Genomic DNA, 19,831 nt, shown 5'->3' with positions numbered 1-19,831 from the left:
GCCTTCTCTAGCCTTCCAAGTGCAAGATGCCCCCAGCCCAACGAAGGGAGTCCTTTCTCGTGGCCCTTGCGGAGAAGCGGGAGGCGGAGGTCCTCGGGGTCCCGCCGGACTGGGACAGGACAGGAGGCAGCGTGGCTGGCCGGCGAGGCGGCGGGGAGAGCCCAGGGTCTGTCTCTCTGGCAGGCCACCCCCGCACTCCCTCCCCCCCTCCCTCGCCCAAGCAGACACGCAGGCAGACGGGGCCACCCCTCCGCCCCCGGAGCCGCATTCCCTTCGGGAACAATCGCGCCAGCCGCCCAGCAACAGCGAGAGCCGGCGGCGCTGCTCCGGAGCCCGCAAAACAAAGCCAGAGGACTGGGCGGCCAGGGACTTGCGCCCCGCCTCTCCCCTTCTCCCCCTCCCCTTCCTTTCTCTCTCTCTCTCTCCGTCTCTCTTTCTCTTCTGCTCGGGAACCTGCTCCAGGCGAGCGAGCGAGCGAGCATCCCCTTCGGAGGGAGAAGGCGAAACTCCGGAGCCCACGCCGCCGCGCAACCCGGGCCACAACAACAGAAGAGCCCGCCTTCCCAGGGGAAGAAGGAGAAGAGGAGGAGGCCTCCCTGCACACTCCGCCTGTTTGCCTGCCTTGATTGTCAAGCGCGGGGCTCCTCTCCGGCGGATGGCGCGCCTCGCTGGGAGAGAAGCCCACCTTGGCCTCGGGGCTGGCGGCTCCCCGGAGGGCTGCCCAGGCTGGCCCTGACATGCGGAGGCGCCCTCGCTCCTCTCCCTCCTCCGTGTGCTACCTGCGCCTCGGAGGCTCCTTCGCCGACGCCGCCTCCTGTTGTTCCCGACGGCGCGGACCGGGCTGCCCTCCCGCCCCTTCGGCGCCATGTGGCTCCCGCTCCTGTCCGCCTTGTCGCTGGGACTGGTCTCGCCGGGATGGGCACAAGCGCGTAAGTCTGTCTCACCAGCCCTGCCTCCTTGTTCTCTCGGGAAGCCGGAGGATGCACCTGACTCTGAGAACAGGCGCGGGCTGAACGCCACTTGAAACTGCCAGGGCTCAAGGCTGTGGGATCCCGAGAAAGGGCGAGAGCTTGGGAAGCTACAGCACCCAGGATTCTATACTGCCCAACTTTGGTAGTTCAAGTTCTTTCAAACTGCATCCCTTCTCTAGTGTAGGTGCTCCCTTTGGCTCCTGTGTGCCTTATATTCACCTGTCCAGGTAAGTCACCTCAGGAGGGATGTTGTGTGGGTTCCAGGCTGTATGGCCCTGTTCTAGCTGCATGGCCTTTTCATAGGACCTGATGGTTAGTATAGTATGTGTGTGTATATATATACTCTATTACCATATATGAGGAGCCCCGGTGGCGAAGTGTGTTAAAGCACTGAGCTGCTGAACTTGCAGACCGAAAGGTCGCAGGTTCAAACCCCGGGAGCAGCGTGAGCACCCGCTGTTGCTCCAGCTTCTGCCAACCTAGCAGTTCGAAAACATGCCAGTGTGAGTAGATCAATAGGTACCGCTCCGGCGGAAAGGTAACGGTGCTCCATGCAGTCATTTATTTATTTACAGTATTTATATTCCACCCTTCTCACCCCGAAGGGGACTCAGGGCGGATCACATTATGTACATATAGGGCAAACATTCAATGCCCATAAAAACATCGAACCAAGACAGAGACAACAGACAGACAGACGCAGAGGCAATTTAACCTTCTCTTGAGGGGATGTTCGATTCTGGCCACAGGGGGGAGCAGCTGCTTCATCATCCACTCTGATGGCACTTCCGCACTTCCTCATTCCAATGTTGTAAATTAGTTAAACTTGTCTCCCCACTTTTTTTATAAGTGGTACCTTATTTCCTACTTGATAGATGCAACTATCTTTTGGGTTGCTAGGTTACCAACGAGCAGGGGCTATATTTCATTTTTAATTGACAGGTGCTGGCCTCGAACTCATGACCTCATGTCAGAGTGATTTATTGCAGCAGCTGTTTACCAGCCCGGCCACATGACCTTGGAGGTGTCTATGGACAATGCCGGCTCTTTGGCTTAGAAATGGAGATGAGCACCAACCCCCAGAGTCAGACATGACTGGTCTTAACTTCAGGGGAAACCTTTACCTTTACTTACCAAACATGAGGCCCCTGGTCGCGCAGTGTGTTAAAGCACTGAGCTGCTGAACTTGCGGATCGAAAGGTCGCAGGTTCGAATTCGGGGAGTGGGGTGAGCACCCGCTGTTAGGCCCAGCTTCTGCCAATGTAGCAGTTCAAAAACATGCAAATATGAGATCAATAGGTACCACTCCAGCGGAAAGGTAATAGTGCTCTATGTGGTCATGCCGGCCACATGACCTTGGAGGTGTCTACGGACAACGCCGGCTCTTCGGCTTAGAAATGGGGATGAGCACCAACCCCCAGAGTCGGACACGACTGGACTTAATGTCAGGGGAAAACCTTTACCTAACCTACTTACCATATACATACACACACACACACACACACTACTACCATCAGATCCTCTGAAAAGGACATGCTGCTAGAACAGGGCCATACAGCCCAGAAACCACATACTACATACACACACACACACACCTGTGTGTATGTGAAATCTCCAGAGTGTCAAGCAGGAGCCATTGTCTATTAAACAAGCATAAAGAGTGCAGTTCTAAAGAGGACAACTAACAAGTTAGATTGCTGTGAGTTTTCCGGGCTGTATGGCCATGTTCCAGAAGCATTCTCTCCTGACCTTTCACCCACATCTATTGCAAGCACCCTCAGAGGTTGTGAGGCATATTGAAACTAAGCAAGGGAGGTGTACATATCTGTGGAAGGTCATGAATCAAGGAACATGAAAGGCACTGCAGACTAACTCAATCACAGAAGTCAGCCATAGCAGAACACTTGATGGACCAACCTGGAGACAGCATATTATTTGAGAACACAGAAATGCTGGACCACCCTAACAACTATCATGTCAGACTACGCAGAGAAGCCATTGAAATCCACAAGCATGTGGACAATTTCAACAGAAAGGAGGAAATCATGAAAATGAACAAAATCTGGCTACCAGTATTAAAAAAACCTCTGAAATCAGAATATTGGAAACTAGTCAAGGGAGGTTTATATATCTGGAATGTCCAGGGTGGGAGAAAGAACTCCTGTCTGTTGGAGGCAAGTGTGAATTGGCCACCTTGACTAGCATTGAATAGCCTTTCAGCTTCAAAGTCTGGCTGCTTATTACCTGGAAGAATCCTTTGTTGGGATGTGTTAGCTGGCCCTGACTGTGTCAAGTCTGGAATTTCCCCGATTTCAGAGTCTTATTTACTATCCTGATTCTAGAGTTTTTTTAATACTGGTAGCCAGATTTTGTTCATTTTCATGGTTTCCTGTTGAAATTGTGGATTTCAGTGGCTTCTCTGTGCAGTCTGACATAGTGGTGGTTAGAGTGGTCCAGCATTTCTGTGCTCTCTGAAAATGGGAATTCCAGACATGAAGCAATCAGAGCCAGCTAACACCTCCCAACAAAGGATCAGCCAGGCCTTGAAGCTGCGAGGCTTTGCAATGCTAATCAAGGTGATTAATCGCAACATTCACATTTGCTTCCAACAGACAAGAGTTCTTTTTCCCACCCTGGGCCTTTTACAGATATATAAACTTCCCTTGTCTAGTTTCCAATATACCTCACAACCTCTAACGATGCCTGACATAGATGTGGGTGAAAGGTCAGGAGAGAATGCTTCTGGAACATGGCCATACAGCCCAGATAACTCACAGCAACCCAGTGATTCTGGCCATGAAAGCCTTCGGCAACACATTAACAAGCTAGATTTTTAAATGTCTAACTTGCCAATTGCACCCTTTTTACTTGTTTAACTTATGCCTTGAAGATGCCAGACAGAGATGCAGGTGAAATGTCAGGAGAAAATGTTGCTAGAGCACGGCCATACAGCCCGGAAACATACAACACCCTAGTGATTCGGGCCATGAAAACTTTCAACAATACAGTACTCAAAATTGGTTTTGCCAGTTCCTCCTTCTGAAATACAGCCTGTGGCACCTGGTTTTCATAGGCTATCTCTCATCCAAGTACTAACCAGGGCTGAACCTGCTTCGCTGCCAAGATGAAAAGATCTAGTGCAGGCCCGCACCATCTCTGGCCCTCCAGGTGTTTTAGACTTTAGCTCTCAGAATTCCAGACCATTGGCCAAACTGGCTCAGGCTTCTAGGAGTTGGAGTCCAAAACACTTGGAGAGCCACAGGTTGTGCAGACTGGATCTAGCATCTATGGGGTAGCTGTTACCTGGGAGCAGATGATGTTGCAACATAGCAGAGCTTCATCCTTAGTGGGGAAGTAAATTCCAAAGGTAAGCATAACTTTTATGTATAGCATCGGGGTGCTCAGGATACAATGTGGGTGGCAATTCCATTTGAAGTCACTAGAAATGAACTTTTCCCACATAATAAGGTGAGTTTTAGAAACCAGATCAAGGAATCTTTCCAGGTAGAACATTTCTACCTGCTGTAATGAGCTATTAGAGTTAAGACAGAGATTTTGCTTAACCAGGAATTTGTATATGAAGTGGGAGATGGGAGGAAGTGACACTTATCATATGCATTTTCTTATTGTATGCATCTTTTATCAAAGTCATTCTTAAATGGCGAGAATCCTAAGCATCCTTATGACAGGCATTAAACAATTTTGTAATCCTTTGCTTTTGGGTTGAATAGCTCCATAATCACGCAAGTTTCTTTCCCAGAGATTTCAGAGATCAAAATTGGGATCTTTTGCAAGTGTTTTTATCTGGTTTAGAGCTTGGGAAAGTTATTTTGGATCACAACTCCCAGAATCCCCCAAGGGTTTGCTGGAGGATTCTAGAAGTGCGGCCCAACAAAGTAACTTTCTAGTTTATGGCCTCAATCTGAGAGAAGCTGAGTCAGAACATTGGTCCATTGAAGACATCATATGTGTTGTCGAAGGCTTTCATGGTCGGAATCACAGGGTTGTTGTGTGTTTTCCGTGCTGTATGGCCATGTTCCAGAAGCATTCTCTCCTGACATTTCACCCACATCTGTGGCAAGCATCCTCAGAGGTTGTGAGGTACCTCACAACCTCTGAGGATGCCTGCCATAGATGTGGACAAAACGTCAGGAGAGAGTGCTTCTGGAACATGGCCATACAGCACAGAAAACACACAACAACCCTGAAGTCATCATAGTTTCTCTAGTGAGTGGCAGCCACTTTTCAGGGTTTTCAACAGCTTTCTTTCCCAGAGATGTTAAACTGGGAACTTTTGCAGGTTCACCATGAGCTTTGCTATGACCTTTCCTATGATTATGTGCAGCATTGTGTTTTCTGTATGTAGCTGTAGTGCCATATAAACAGAGGCTGTGTGACCATCATTTGGGAGTGCTTTGAATGTGTATTCTTGCACGACAAAGGGTTGGACTAGATGACTCTTATGGTCTCTTCCAGCTCGTCTGTGATTCTATGATAAACTTCCTATGAATATCCTTTCACTGATTCCAGTGAAATTGCCTTTAGCTACAAAAATAAATGGAAGGTTTTAAGGTGTCAGTTGACATTAGTGGATTCTTGTGACAGTCTAGTAAGAACAATGGGGAACACAGTCTGTGCCAACACAGACAAGTGTAATGAGTTCTTTCAGTTGAAAGTTATTCTCACATTAGATGGAGTGAAGCTTAGCAGAGCAGCTATAAACAGGACGAGACTGTTAGATTTTTCCATTAGATTTATTGAGCCCATTGCTGAGCCAAAATCTGAGAGTTAATGAGCAGTTGTTTCACCTTTCTCTCTCTCTCTCTCTCTCTCTACTCATCCCTGAAATAATAATAATAAAGGAAGAATTGCAATAAAAGCCTGGGTGGAGTGCTGTCGAAATAGTTGTTGCTCGTTCAGTTCCAGAGACAGAAAATATGTAGGTGATATTTGGATTGGATCAGCCTTTGCTAACAAGAATATACACGCTTTCACATTACACAGTGTTTGTCATGGAGCAGAATAGAAAGGCAAGTTAAATCTTGGCAATGCACACAGCACGATTAGTAGCTCATAGAAACATTTTAGTCACTTTTAGTACTCAAAAAGTTACTTTTGGAGAGCGAAAATTGCCAGCATTTACATAAAACCAGTAGTGGCTTAGACAGCTGATTAACTTAAACTGTATTTTAGGTGTTCTGTTTCCTAAAAGTCATGATCATCCTGAATTGTACTTTGAAATGTTGCATATCTATGTTTTATACGATATGCTGGTATAGTGTGGAAACAAAGTGTGGTTTAGATATAAGAGAACACATGTTTAAAGGCCCTATCTGGAACTGCACAATCTGTCAAAAATGCTGCTTCTATTTTTGAAAAAAAGACAAATAAATGGGGTCCTAGAACAAATTAATCTTGAATTATCTTTTACTTACTTACATAGGCGATACTTCATTGTCCGAGTATGATGGCCTTCCAAGTGTAGTGTCCTGGCGTGGATACGTAGAGCCCTATTCCCGATCTGCATGTTCTTCCACAGTGAAGATATTGTTTTCCAAGTGGAAGGTGGTCCCAGTCAGGGTTGGCTTGACTCGTCTTCCTTTTGGCACATTTCTCCCTTTCGCCCTCCATTTGTGCATCTTTGAATATTCCACAGCACTGCTAGTCACAGCTGACCCCCCAGTTAGAGCGCTCAAGGGTCAGGGCTTCCCAGTTCTTGGCGTCTACGTTACAGTATTTAAGGTTAGCTTTAAGCCCATCTTTAAATCTCTTTTCCTGTCCACCAACATTCCGTTTTCCATTCTTGAGTAGAGAGTATAGTAACTGCTTCAGGAGATGGTGATCGGGCAAATAACGTGGCCAGTCCAGCAGAGTTGGTGGCGTAGGAGCATCGCTACAAAGTTAGTGGTCTTTGCTTCTTCCAGCATGTTGACATTTGTCCGCCTGTCTTCCCGAGAGATTTGCAAGATTTTTCAGAGGCAATACTGATGGAATCATTCCAGGAATTGAGTATGACATTTGTAGACAGTCCATGTTTTGCAGGCTTATAACAGGGTTGGGAGGACAATAGCGTTATAAACAAGCACCTTGGTATCCCTACGGATGTCTTGATCCTCAAACACTCTCTGCTTCATTCAGGAAAATGCTGCACTCGCAGAGCTCAGGCGGTGTTGTATTTCAGTGTCAATGTTGACGTTTATGGAGAGGTGGCTGCCAAGGTAGCAGAAATCGACAACATTTTTTTAATGTTACACCATTAAGCTGTATTTCTGGCATTGCAGAGGGATTCACTGGTGACTGCTGGAAGAGGACTTTGGTTTTCTCAATGTTCAATGAGAGGACGAGCTTCTCGTATGCTTCTGCAAAGGTGTTTAAAGTGGCTTGTAGGTCTTCTGAATGTGCACAGACTACATTATCATTGGCATATTGGAGTTCTATATTTATCTTTTGAAGTCAAGATGACTAAACCAAGACTGTCATACTTTGGTCATATCATGAGAAGACTTCACTCACTCAAAAAGACAATGACAGGTAGGGTAACAGGGACTAGGACAAAAGAAAGACATGTTTGAATACATTGGAAAGAAGCAGAGATGCTACTGCATCTTTAGAGATCCTGTAATTGAACCCTTAACTAGCTGTCACAATAGTTAACTGAAAACAAGTGCCCCTCATAATACCCATAATGGCTTATCACTGGAGCAGATGGGAATTAGAATATGATTAATAATTCTAGGGACATCCTAAAGTCATGGTCTTCCAGCCAGCATGGCTACTGCCTAGAGGATGCTGGGAGCTGTAACCCAGCAAAGGAATTTTCCCAGGCTCTGATCTGAATTAGTCTATATAGAAAGGCCTGCCTTTCTTGTCTTTCATTAGCAAGTTGGTGGATTCTGTGTGGAACATCTCCAAGGAGCATGGGAAAGGTGTTTTTTTTTTCCTCATCACAATGTCCAGAATCTTTGGAGATGCTCTTCATGGGATTTCAAAATTGATTTACCATATTTGCTACATAGAATGACATGTCCTTCTCCAACCTTTGAGTGAGAAGTTGGTTGCAGGTTGGTGAGTGCAGAGCTAAACACCTCTTGTTGCCTTTAGATGCTCATTGATTCAGCTTAATAGGCATACAGAGTATTAAGGTGTATATACTATATCAGTATATAGAGTTTGAATTGGGGTGGTTCATGGCAAACTGCAGGAAAACAGATGGTATTGGGCAAGAAAGGGACCTTTCTGCAGATTGTTTTACTTTATGTGGTTAATTAATACTAAAATGGCCTTCAGAAAACAGAAATCCATTTAATAAATGACACAGTTTGCATGCTCATGGTCATGATTTTGTGTGGGTGACACATAAGCAGAACACTTGGAATTAGTAATGTAAGTACTCCAGATCCCCCTTTCTGGAGATGACCTAATTAGCGAAGGTCTTGATGAGCAACCAGTAATTACTTCGCAGAAATAGTCTGATGCAAAATGTTTGGAAATGAAAATAAAACCAGTGTTTATCACAATGGCTTACTGTTCAAGGGCTAATGAAATGGAATTTCCTATCCCTTTCCCTATATCACTTCATCTGTTCATAAGATCTTTAATTATAGAAAGATGTACAGAAAACCTGTATCCACAGGACTGATTCCAGTGGTTTCATTTATCCACATCTGACAAAATATGTCACTTCTAGGCATTTTGTCAGTTATCCAGCATGGCTCTATGATACTCTTGAGGCAGAAGTAGGTATTTCGTTTCATTAAGGTTTTCTGTTATCTACTCAGTTTCATATACCAGTTCAAAGTCTGGGAACATATCAGCTACAGGTACAAGTATCATACTGTATATTCTTCACTAATATAATGATAAATGAAGGAAAAGAAAGCAAATTCCAAAACTTTTTTATTTGTGTAAGTAATTGTATAACATGTAGTTAACAGACTAAATGTAAATGGATTGTTCCTTATCAGTTGCTAATATTTCTCCCCCCCCCCCCCATGTAAATGAACATCAGAGTCAAGGCCTGCTTCACTTCATTAAAAGTTGTGAAAGCAAATTAACAGGCCCTGCATGGATGTATGTCTATTTTTCTTATCCACACATTTAAGCCAGACCAGGCTCCTCACCGTAATTGGGATGACATTGCAAAACAATATTATAGAAGTATTCTAAAGGCGCAAATCTTAACACTGAGACTCTGCTGAATGCTGATAAAACAGACCAGCTTTCCCGCCTAGTGACAAAGGATCCCTTGTTCTGTGACTTTGACCAAAGGATCATTGTATTTCAGTTAAGCCAACTGCAACAAATACTTGATGTTAAAATGAGAGGACTGGGTAGAAAAATTGGCCAAAAACTACTTTACACAATGATTTAGACTTTATGTTTTAAAAAGGATTTATAGAATGAAATACATTTTAATAGGCAAACATAAAAAGACTGCATTGTTTGGGTCTGTAAGAGGAGGTTAGTGACTATGTGAGAAATGAGGGTTTCCATCTATAATAACAAGAGTGTGTTTGTTTGCCTTTGACAGCTAATGATTCATTACATGGTGCCAAATATGTTAAACTTTGACAGGTTGTTTTTGGTTTGGTAGTCATCGAAGTTGCAATTTCAAATCAAAATCTCAAACCAAGCATGTTACAGAATTATAGCAGTTTGGCACCACATTAACTGTCATGGCTTAGTGCTATGGTATTCTGGAATTTGTAGTTTTGTGAGAACATTACCCATCTCTGTCAGAGCACTGATGCTGCAAAAAAACTTCAAATCCCATGATTTTGTAGGATGGAGCCATGATAGTCAAAATGATATCAAATAGTCTTGTGCATTTGTATGGAATTACTTACCATTCCTATTTTTACCATTTGTATGGCCCTGTCTCTGTTTCTGTCTGCCGCTTATGGAAACAGGTCCCTATACAAATGGGCTTTCCCGTTCAAGGTCTGAAAAAACCCAAAGATTTCGGCAAAGTGCCAGAACCTGCAAGCCAGGCCTATGAGCCACCAAGCTCTTGATGGCTCGTAGGCCTGGCTCGCAGGGCCTACAGTCAAGTGCTGAGTGGTCAATGCTCGTAGGCCCTGCCTGCTGCTCAACGGTAGACCCGGCATGCAGGGCCTACAAGTATTATTTATTTATTTATTTATTTATTTACAGTATGTATATTCCGTCCTTCTCACCCTGAAGGGGACTCAGGGTGGATCACATTATATAAATATAGGGCAAACATTCAATGCCCATATACACATAGAACTGAGACAGAGACAGACGCAGAGGCAATTTAACCTTCTCCTGAGGGAATGTTCGATTCTGGCCACAGGGGGGAGCAGCTGCTTCATCATCCACTCTGACAGCACTTCCTCATTCCAACGTCGTAAATTAGTTAAATTTTCCCCCCCACTTTCTAACTGGTACCTTATTTTCTACTTGATAGATGCAACTGTTCGATCTTGTGGGATTCGTTTCAGTTTGTGCAACCTGATGATGTGGACAAGATTCTTGGAGCGGTGAAGGTGACTACCTGTGCCCTTGATCCCTGCCCATCTTGGCTTTTAAAACAGGCCAGTGGTGGGTTAGTTGATTGGTTTGTGGCAATAATTAATGCCTCTTTGGGGCAGGGCAAATTTCCATCCAGCCTAAAACAAGCAGTGGTAAGGCCTATTTTGAAGAAGGCCTCATTGGACCCAACCAATCCTTGTAACTACAGGCCAATCTCTAACCTACCATTCTTGGGCAAGGTCTTGGAGCGGGTGGTTGCCTCTCAGCTCCAGGGATTCTTGGAAGATACGGATTTTCTGGACGAATCGAAGTCTGGCTTCAGGCCTGGGTTCAGTACTGAGATGGCTTTGGTCGCCTTGGTGGATGACCTCCGCAGGGAGCTGGACAGGGGGAGTGTGACCCTGCTGGTTCTCTTGGACATCTCAGCGGTTTTCGATACCATCGACCATTGTATCCTTCTGGGGCGGCTCTCTGGGATGGGCCTTGGGGGCACTGCACTGAAGTGGCTCCAGTCCTTTCTGGAGGGCTGTTCCCAGTTGGTGAAGCTGGGGGACACCTGTTCAGACCCCTGGCCATTGACCTGTGGGGTCCCGCAAGGTTCTATTTTGTCCCCCATGCTTTTTAACATCTACATCTCTGGATGGAATGGTACAAAACCACAAAAGGAACAGGTGAAAAAGGATTTGGCCCCTACTCTAGTATCAAACTCCTACAATTCTTCAATGTATATTGTCACTTGGTTTTCATGCCTGTTATCTTCAACACTGTGGGCCCCAAAAAAGACAGATGGAAAATGGGTATTGGGTGTCACCTACATGATACAATGTACTTGGAAAACATGAGAGTGCTCTTTGAGACAGTGTCATGGGGGGGGGGGGGATGGGGTAATGTAAAAACCAGGCACTCCTTTTTAGAGTCCTGAACCCAGGAAAATGGGAGAGGTCTCTTTGGGGCATTTCTGGTAATTTTACCATTAGCAAATGGCTGCTTTGATGCACCATTTAATCTTTATCTTAGGCTAAATTTCACTGAACTTTACATAGACTTGTAGTCCTATCGTTTAATAAATCCAATAGTTTAAATTCTGCTGTTTGGCAGAAAGATTTCTTGTGTGGTATCCCAGTGTTAGAGGAACAACAAAGGCACAGAAATACCTTCACCCATGTTATTGTGGCATTCTATGCCAGACAAATGGGCCAGATCTATTACACCATGCCATTCTCAGGATTAATGTCATCTGTGCAGGCACAGCCAAGATCATTTAAGTTGAAAAGGTTGAGGAAACAAGTGTCTATTGTTAAGCACTGGTTGAGAATTGGGAGCTAAATAGGTCAAGTTTGTTTTTTGGGGGGGGGGGGGGAACTGTAGAACTTAACTGTTCAAAGCAGTAAGATCTTAACGTGGCTTCCGAAGAATGCATTCAAATAGGCATTTTGCCTGGTTATTGTTCCCAGTGTGAACAGTATGTCATCTGTAACCATGCTATTGCTGCAGCTACCTGCCCTTTCTTTGACTCAACAAGGGCTTTTTCTGTTTTGTGTGGCATTCAGAATGGGCTTTTTAAAGGAAGGCGAAACACTTCTAAGGACATATATGGGACATCTGGAAAATGTTAAGCGCCACAAATGTGGTGCTCAATCATTGTTTTTGCTGAAGTGGCTTTAAATCTTTATTGTATTCTAAATTATATTCTAAAGATTACCACTCACCTTACTTCCAGTGAGTTTACTGTATTATGTTTTACTGTTCTCCTCCCCTTCTTTATCCTCACAACAGCCCTATGCGATTGAGAGAGACTGTCCCGTTGTTTGGTGTCTCAGCAGGGCCTTGAACTTGGAAAAGTCTTGTTCCATCATGAACTATTATATCAAATTGATAATTTTTGCCAGGAGTGTCACAGCTGATTCTATTGCCTTCAAGTCTCAAGAGAAAATCTTCTGATTCTATTACTAGTGCTACTTCAGTACTTCTCTAGAGGCCATTCTACACAGGTCTAAATCCCAAGAGGAACTGGGATTTTAGGCTCCACACCAGCCCTAAGGTGGTGGCTATATGGCATCCTGGGTTGACTAGCAGTCGACCTGGGTCAGCATCTAGCCACCCCCCTGTTTTCTCCCAAAAAAAACCTACCGGAGAAGCCAGGCTGCATCTTGAAGCCCCTCAGAGAAAGCTTCAAACACGTCAAAATGATGCATCAAGCTTTGGAGAGGGGAAGGGGACTGGAAAAGGCGAGTGCCATCTGGATTAACTTTGAGGCATCATTTGGACACCTTAGGTTAACCCGCAACCCATCACAGGTTTTGGGCCTGTGTCGAAGGGCCCAAAGCTATCAAAAGCCCTGCTAGGAATTATGAGGTTCTTTAAATGGGAAGTACAGGGAGTGCATTTTTGTCCATAGTAATTGGTCTTCAAAATTAAACATGATCTTAGTAGGCAGTAAGTTTTTTTAACATACAGTAGAGTCTCACTTACCCAACATAAACGGGCCGGAAGCATGTTGGATAAGCGAATATGTTGGATAATAAGGAGGGATCAAAGAAAAGTCTATTAAACATCAAATTAGGTTATGATTTTACAAATTAAGCACCAAAACATCATGTTATACAACAAATTTGACAGAAAAAGTAGTTATATACGCAGTAATGCTATGTAGTAATTACTGTATTTACAAATTTAGCACCAAAATATCACGATATATTGAAAACATTGACTACAAAAATGCGTTGGATAATCCAGAACGTTGGATAAGTGGGACTCTACTGTATTTGCAAGAAGTTTTACATGAAAATTACATATTGTATTTCTTTGCTTTTGGGACACCATTAATTATAAGTCATACATTAATTTCAGTACCACCAATAGAAAAAGAATAAAAAAAGGAAAATGTATTTATTTATTTACATTGGCTAAATTGGCTAAAGCTAGCCAATTACAAAATCTAGCTCATAGGGTGCTTCCACATAGGAAAAAAATACAGCTATAAAAGTGCCAGTTTGTGCCACATTTTGAGGCCATAGAGGCAGGCAAAGCCCCATCTCATATATCCTCATCTAGTCTCAGCACTGGTGCGGGTGTCCCCGTCACCACCATCCCTAAAAAGGTAAAGAAGTCACTCATTCTTTTATCAGCAGACTTCAATAGAATGATAAATATTGGCAAAATTGTACTTGAAGACTTTTTGTTGAATACAGCTGTGTTTTTCTCCCCCTTCATTGTCATTTTTTAAACTTGAGGAAAAGTGTAAAAGGAGACTAAACAGTTTTGCAATCTTGGCAACTATTCCAGTAAAGAAGCTCAGTCCAAGTCACTCCAAAACAAAAGGATAAAATGGGATAGATTCAGGTAGAGAAATGGCTTGTAGATAAAGTGTTTAGTAACTCCTCCAATTTGGTTTCTTTCTTCTTTTGTGCTTCCCTATTCTGTTCTTTTTCCAAAGTTAAACCACTGCAATCCTGGCAATGGAGTAGAAAGTGGTCTCCTTTTTTTTTTTTTTTTTTGAAAAGCGGGTTGAATAAATGGAGAAAAGGTAATTTCCCTGCTCCACTAGTCACTCCCAATGTGTTAATCCTATTGGCACAACATGCAGCTAAACTTTCACATTTCCGGTTATGGAGGTTTCATCTGACTCTATTATATGAGATATCAGTGTTTTGAAGTAGGGTACGGCCTTTGCAACAATCATTTATAAAGTTACTCCAGCAAATCCACCAAAACTTTCCAATGTGATAATGGTATAGTATGGCATGACTGAATAGGTACATCATACATTGAAATTACTATGTATATTCATATATAGATCTAGAAATGTTAGTCAAAAATTGACCCTAGGTCGACTTATCCAAGGATTGACTTATCAAAAAAGAACGATCTGCTTCTGTAAATGGGGTGTAAGTCTCCTAGGAAAAAAAGATGCACTGATTCTCTCTACTCTCGCCACAGCAGTGCCAGTTCTGGCGTTTTTGAATGCCTGGTCAGGAAAATAGAAGCAGTGCCTCTTTGGCACTTTTCCTCAAAGGGGCATTGAAAGAGTAGAGGGTGTCAGTGCTTCTTTTAGGTTTTCCCAGGACAGACTAAACTTTCTCCTTTTGATACTCTGCTCGAGAATGGAATGGTTCCATACTTGGTAAGAGTATCTTAATTTTTATCAGAAAAGGAACCATTACTTTCTCTGAGCTTCATAGCGAAATATCATTTTGAATGACAAGGTGGGGAAATTGAGATGGTGACTATGGATGGATGACCCTCTGAGGCAGTGCTGACATTTGATAACCCGTGAGTCATATCAAATTCCATGATTTTTCCCCAAAACATACCATGAACTGTAAGATGAAGGTTTTCCCCTGACATTAAGTCTAATGATGTCTGACTCTGGGGGTTGGTGGTCATGTCCATTTCTAAGCGGAAGAGCCGGCATTGTCCGTAGATACTTCCTAGGTCATGTGGTTAGTATGACTGCATGGAGCACCGTTACCTTCCCACTGGAGTGGTACCTATTGATCTCACATGTGCATGTTTTCGAAATGCTAGGTTGGCAGAAGCTGCGGCTAATAGTAGGAGCTCACCTCGCTCCCCGGATTCGAAGTGCAAGTTCAGCAGCTCAGTGGTTTAACCCACTGTGCCACCGGGGGGATCCCCCTTAACTATACATGATGTCAAATTATACACATGTATCATATCTTCCCCCAGCCCCAATGTCAGTGAGCGCCTCTCTCTTAGATGTCCATCTACAAATTTATACATTTACCATAATAATTTTTGTAGAAATGAAATCAGAAGTATGGTTCTCCCCACTCCGTCAGCTTAGCCCTCTTCACACTAAGAATATACACAGGGTGTGAGAACATACAAAGGCTTTCTGCAACTGCCACTCAAAGATGAGAAATTATAATATTTTGTTGACCACTGCTAAACTGATTTGCAAAAAGAATTAGAAAAGCTTATCTTTAAAGATAAGTCCAGTCAATGAAGCTCACTAAAGTCATGAGTAAACCTGAATACAGTAAAATGTATATCATAGACATGAGATCGGACATAAACTCATAAGATGAGTTCATGCATTTTTTGTTTTAAATATAGGAAATGATACGCATATAAGCATGGGGGATTATTTCTAGCAGCACATATGACACTGTTGAAAAACCAATCTGTAGTGACTAATGTTGATGCTGGGAAGACGTGTAATGGGGGAAGGCAAAGATCAACTCTTTTCATGCATGGAGCAGACTGTCCTTTATCACAATACAGGGCCACCTGCCACCAACTGTGAGGAAGAAGACAGTATTGTGCTGAGCTGGGTTTATTCTGTATTCAGTGTATGGCCTTTAGTGTATTCATCCACTTTGTAAATGCAGCTGTAGCCACTTTGAGGATGCTGGTTAAAAGCAGGATATAAATCAAACAAATCTTCTAATTATATTATAAGAAAGAACAGGTTACAGTTCTAACCATAAGGAAGGAACTGCTTTTTCATTGAAGGGGTTCAATTCTGTAATGTTAATTTTATTCCAGATTTTCCAATGGATTATATTGTATCAAATGTATAAATACAAATTTGAAGTGCCCGGCTGTTAGTTGACCATTACATTGATCTGCATGCTTGTAAATTGTATACAGATGTAATAGGTGGGAAATCTTTGGCCATTCTACACATTCACCTTCCTTTGCAAGTTTTCCAGCATTGTACCAACTTTTTAATGCTATTAACATAAAATGTTTTTATTTGAGCACATAGCCACTGATGCACTAATGCACTGATGTGAATCAGTTCCAGGCTTCTTCATTCCGCATGGTCATAGCTGTAGCGAAGCTGGATGTCCAGAGCATTCTGCATCCACCACACTAGTACGGCTATATCCGAACATTTCGATCTACTCATATATGACGCTATGAGAGAGTTTATGCTCATACTGAGTTCACATACGGAGATGAATTTGTGCTTCCGGCACGCCTTCTGTCAACAAAAAGCATATGATAAAAAACTTTCCTCTTTGATGCAATGTATAGGTTTTGCAGCCACCTTTACCACTGAGTGACAGTGTGACAGACTGGTTACATGACACTCTCAGATACAACCAATTACCACTCCTCCCACCCTCAGCATTTCCAGTGAAAATATAAAAGTGTGAAAACTTCTTGATGACCCCCTCATATAATGTTCAAATGTTTGCAAACTGTGGTAGCTTTTTATTGTGCTTTGTCTGAATGAACCAGTATTGTACATGGTACAGACACGGGAGAGTTAAAACTACCATATATACTCATGTGTAAGTGTAGAAATTTTAGTCAAAAAATCAACCCCAAAAAACTGAGTTGACTTGTCCATGGGACAATGTGAGTACTGTACCTTAACTCTTCTCAAAAAAAAGGAATCACCCCTTCTCTGAATAGAGTGACAGAAGGCAAGAACTTAGGGCCCTTCTACACTTAACTAAAACCCAGAAGGAAGCAAGTTTTAAAAAATCTGGTCCCTCCCAGGTTTCAGTCCCCACCTTCTCACACAACCCCAGGATACATTCAATATATAATATCAAAACTTTATTAATAAATATCTATGGCAGTAATATGTCATAGATATTTCAAAATCCAAGGAGAAATCATTATCAATATATGCACTTAGCAAAGCTAGTAAGTTCCATGCCAATCCCAAAAATATAAAAGGTTAAATTAATCTCAAATATTACTCTTTTACTTTCTAATCTTATAATCACTAACTTAATTCATCAAAAGGGGAAAGAAAGGGAAGAAGAAAAATGCAAGCCTAATAAACATATGGCCGCAAACTCTTAAGGGATTCTGAAGTGTACTACCTTATTTGAACCTTCAGTTATTCAATTACGCGTTCATGCATAAAAATTACATTAAGCTGTAGAAGTATAATCCTTGAGTTTCCGGGATCTACCAGTACAGTACTTTGGTTTTCTTTATAGAACTCTCGTATCCAACAGCACAAGCCAGGTGCAAAAGCTGTACAACAGACCTAAAACATTTTGAACTCAGGAAAATAAGCCAATTTTCCAAACAAAAATCTATTATACTCACCTCTGCTGTACAATTCAGGACAAGACGCATGGTGTAGTGGTTTGAGCATTGGACTATAACTTTTGGAGACAAGGGTTAGAGTCCCCAGTAAGCCATGGAAATCCTCTCTTAACCTCAGAGGTAGGCAAAAGCAAACTTCCTCTGAACATGTCTTGGAAGAAAACGCTGTGATAGAGTTGCCTTAGAGTCGTCTTAAATCAGAAATGACTTGAAGGTGCACAACAAGAAGTCAATTGAATGTTTGTTCCAAACAAACATTATTGATATAATTCAGATCACAAAGAGATTTTCCCAGAAGAGCATGATCTAAAATTACTTTACCTTCATGAGATGATAAGTGGATAATAATAGGTGATGGACAGAAGAGGCCGTCTTTCAATATTTTCATCATTATAAAAATATAAATGTGGATTTTTATTTTAAAAGCTACTTGATAAACTGGAAAAAATATTTACACTGGAATATGACAGTATAGACAGGCATCTTTGGCTTGATTTGGTGTGTTAGCAGATTTGGTGTTACATTCCAACCAGCAAAATTAAACCCAACAAACCCTTAGGGATATGATTTTAGTTTGTCTAGCTAAAAGTGAAACAAACACTTCATTTCTGAATCTGAGAATTCCTTCTCGTTGTTTATTCTGAAGCTTAGTTAAGCAAATAATTAACCAACTCAGAAGCTAATGTTCATTATTTGTCTTATGGTAGCCAAGGAAACAGCGTGCAGGTTCAGCTGAGGCTCTTTGGCAGTTTTCACTGAAATAGACCTTCATAACAACTCTAGAGTGAAATTATTAATAATCATTGTGAAAAAATGGGATAGTATTGTTTGGCAATAGCATCTTTTTAACCTTTATCCAGATCAATTTTAGATTTTAGATTTATTTTTTGTGCAAGTCGCTTGTGGTGTGAGAGAATTGGCCGTCTGCAAGGATGTTGCCCAGGGGACGCCCAGATTTTTTGTACCATCCTTGTGGGAGGCTTTTCTCATGTCCTCGCATAGAGCTATTGCTGATAGAGGGAGCTCATCCGCACTCTCCGCAGGTTGGATTCGAAGCAGCAACCTTTAGGTCAGCAACCCAACCTTCAAGTCATCTGTCCTGCCGGCACAACGGTTTAACTCACTGTGCCACCAGGAGCTCCGCACTTTGAAATGAATCAGTTTAAAGCTCTGAATGGTTTGTAGGATCCTCTTTGCTTCCCTATTGGTAAGAATTACGAGACCGGGGGGGGGGGGGGGTCAGGAACTGACATCAAAGCATGGCTTCACACATAGTTAAGATCGTATGCAGGAACATGCTGGGAAATACAGTACCTTCCCGGTTCTCTATTTGGCAGATGTGCAGAGCAATACTTTGGGCGGCAGAGAGGGGATTTCTAATCTTGCACGTCGGAAAGTGGGCAGAGGAATAAAGTTTGCTCTCTGCCATATTGCCAAGTGGAAAGTCTCTATCTAATTTACAAAGGAAAGAGAGAGAGAGATTGAAGTCCTCGGCAGTCCTGTCACCATCTTTGTGCCTTTGGTTAGAGACAGAAAACTGGAAATTTGATGGTGTCAAAATTTGATGACTAGTAAGAGCATAATGGACCTTTGGGTCTTCAGTTTTAAAATGAAATACTTTTGGACACCTAGCAGATGAATGTTTGTGAAATGGATCCATTTCTAATGAGGCAAGGAAGAGGACAATAATCTTTTCAAATTTGAGCTGTATTTTGATAATATGTTTTAGCCAATTTAGGGCCCTACCAGACAGGCCCAAAAGTGCAAGGCCTGTCGTGCTTTTACCGGAGGTGTCCAAATGAAGCTTCTGATAAAAGCGAATTAATTCTAAATTAATTAAATACCCCATTAGACCCAGGGCTTCCTGAAAGGCCTGGATCTAATGGGGCATTAGGTCTTTGGGGACTGACTACTGCATAGTCCTGGGAGTACCCGTAGGTCATTCCGCACAACCATCTCTCACATTTTGGGCTCCTGGAGCCCAAAGGTATGCAATGGCACCCACCCCTCCCGCAAAACAAGCATTAAATTTTTTTAAAAAAACTTACCAGGCTCCCATGAAGCTGCTCTGTGAGCAAAATTGCTCTCCCCCCCCCCCCAACATGGTCTCCTGGCGTGTCATTTCTATGCACCAGGAGGACTCGCGGAGTAGTTTAATGGTTATTTTGGGGGGTTGGAGTGGCTGGGTGCCATCCCAGTGACAATTCCAGTATAGGCATGGTGTCTGAAGTCAACATGGTGAGTAGGCCTCTAGTGACTTGGATGTGAAATGCATTTGGGTGTCTAGACATACACACAGGGCAGGCAGTTTGTACTCAAATCCATGC

The 19,831-nt window shown here is 42.9% G+C and overlaps 1 protein-coding gene across 3 annotated transcripts in view; it reads left to right on the top strand.

Annotated features, from left to right (window-relative positions):
* The first annotated feature begins 451 nt into the window (after positions 1-451).
* itgb8 (integrin subunit beta 8) overlaps positions 452-19,831 on the top strand; it is a 56,605-nt gene continuing 37,225 nt past the window's right edge. Inside the window, exon 1 of one of the 3 annotated variants that reach the window (XM_008112633.3) lies at positions 452-929. In XM_008112633.3, the coding sequence (XP_008110840.1) occupies positions 866-929 (64 nt within the window). In that variant the 5' untranslated portion in view covers positions 452-865. The remainder of the gene's footprint in view (positions 930-19,831) is intronic. The other 2 variants (XM_008112632.3, XM_003222144.4) reach the window with 2 other exon arrangements.

This window comes from Anolis carolinensis, chromosome 6 (genome assembly GCF_035594765.1).
Source record: "Anolis carolinensis isolate JA03-04 chromosome 6, rAnoCar3.1.pri, whole genome shotgun sequence".
In the NCBI taxonomy this organism is placed as follows: domain Eukaryota; kingdom Metazoa; phylum Chordata; class Lepidosauria; order Squamata; family Dactyloidae; genus Anolis; species Anolis carolinensis.
Note: the sequence above shows the minus strand (reverse complement) of the source record. Positions and strands in the feature narration are given on the sequence as shown.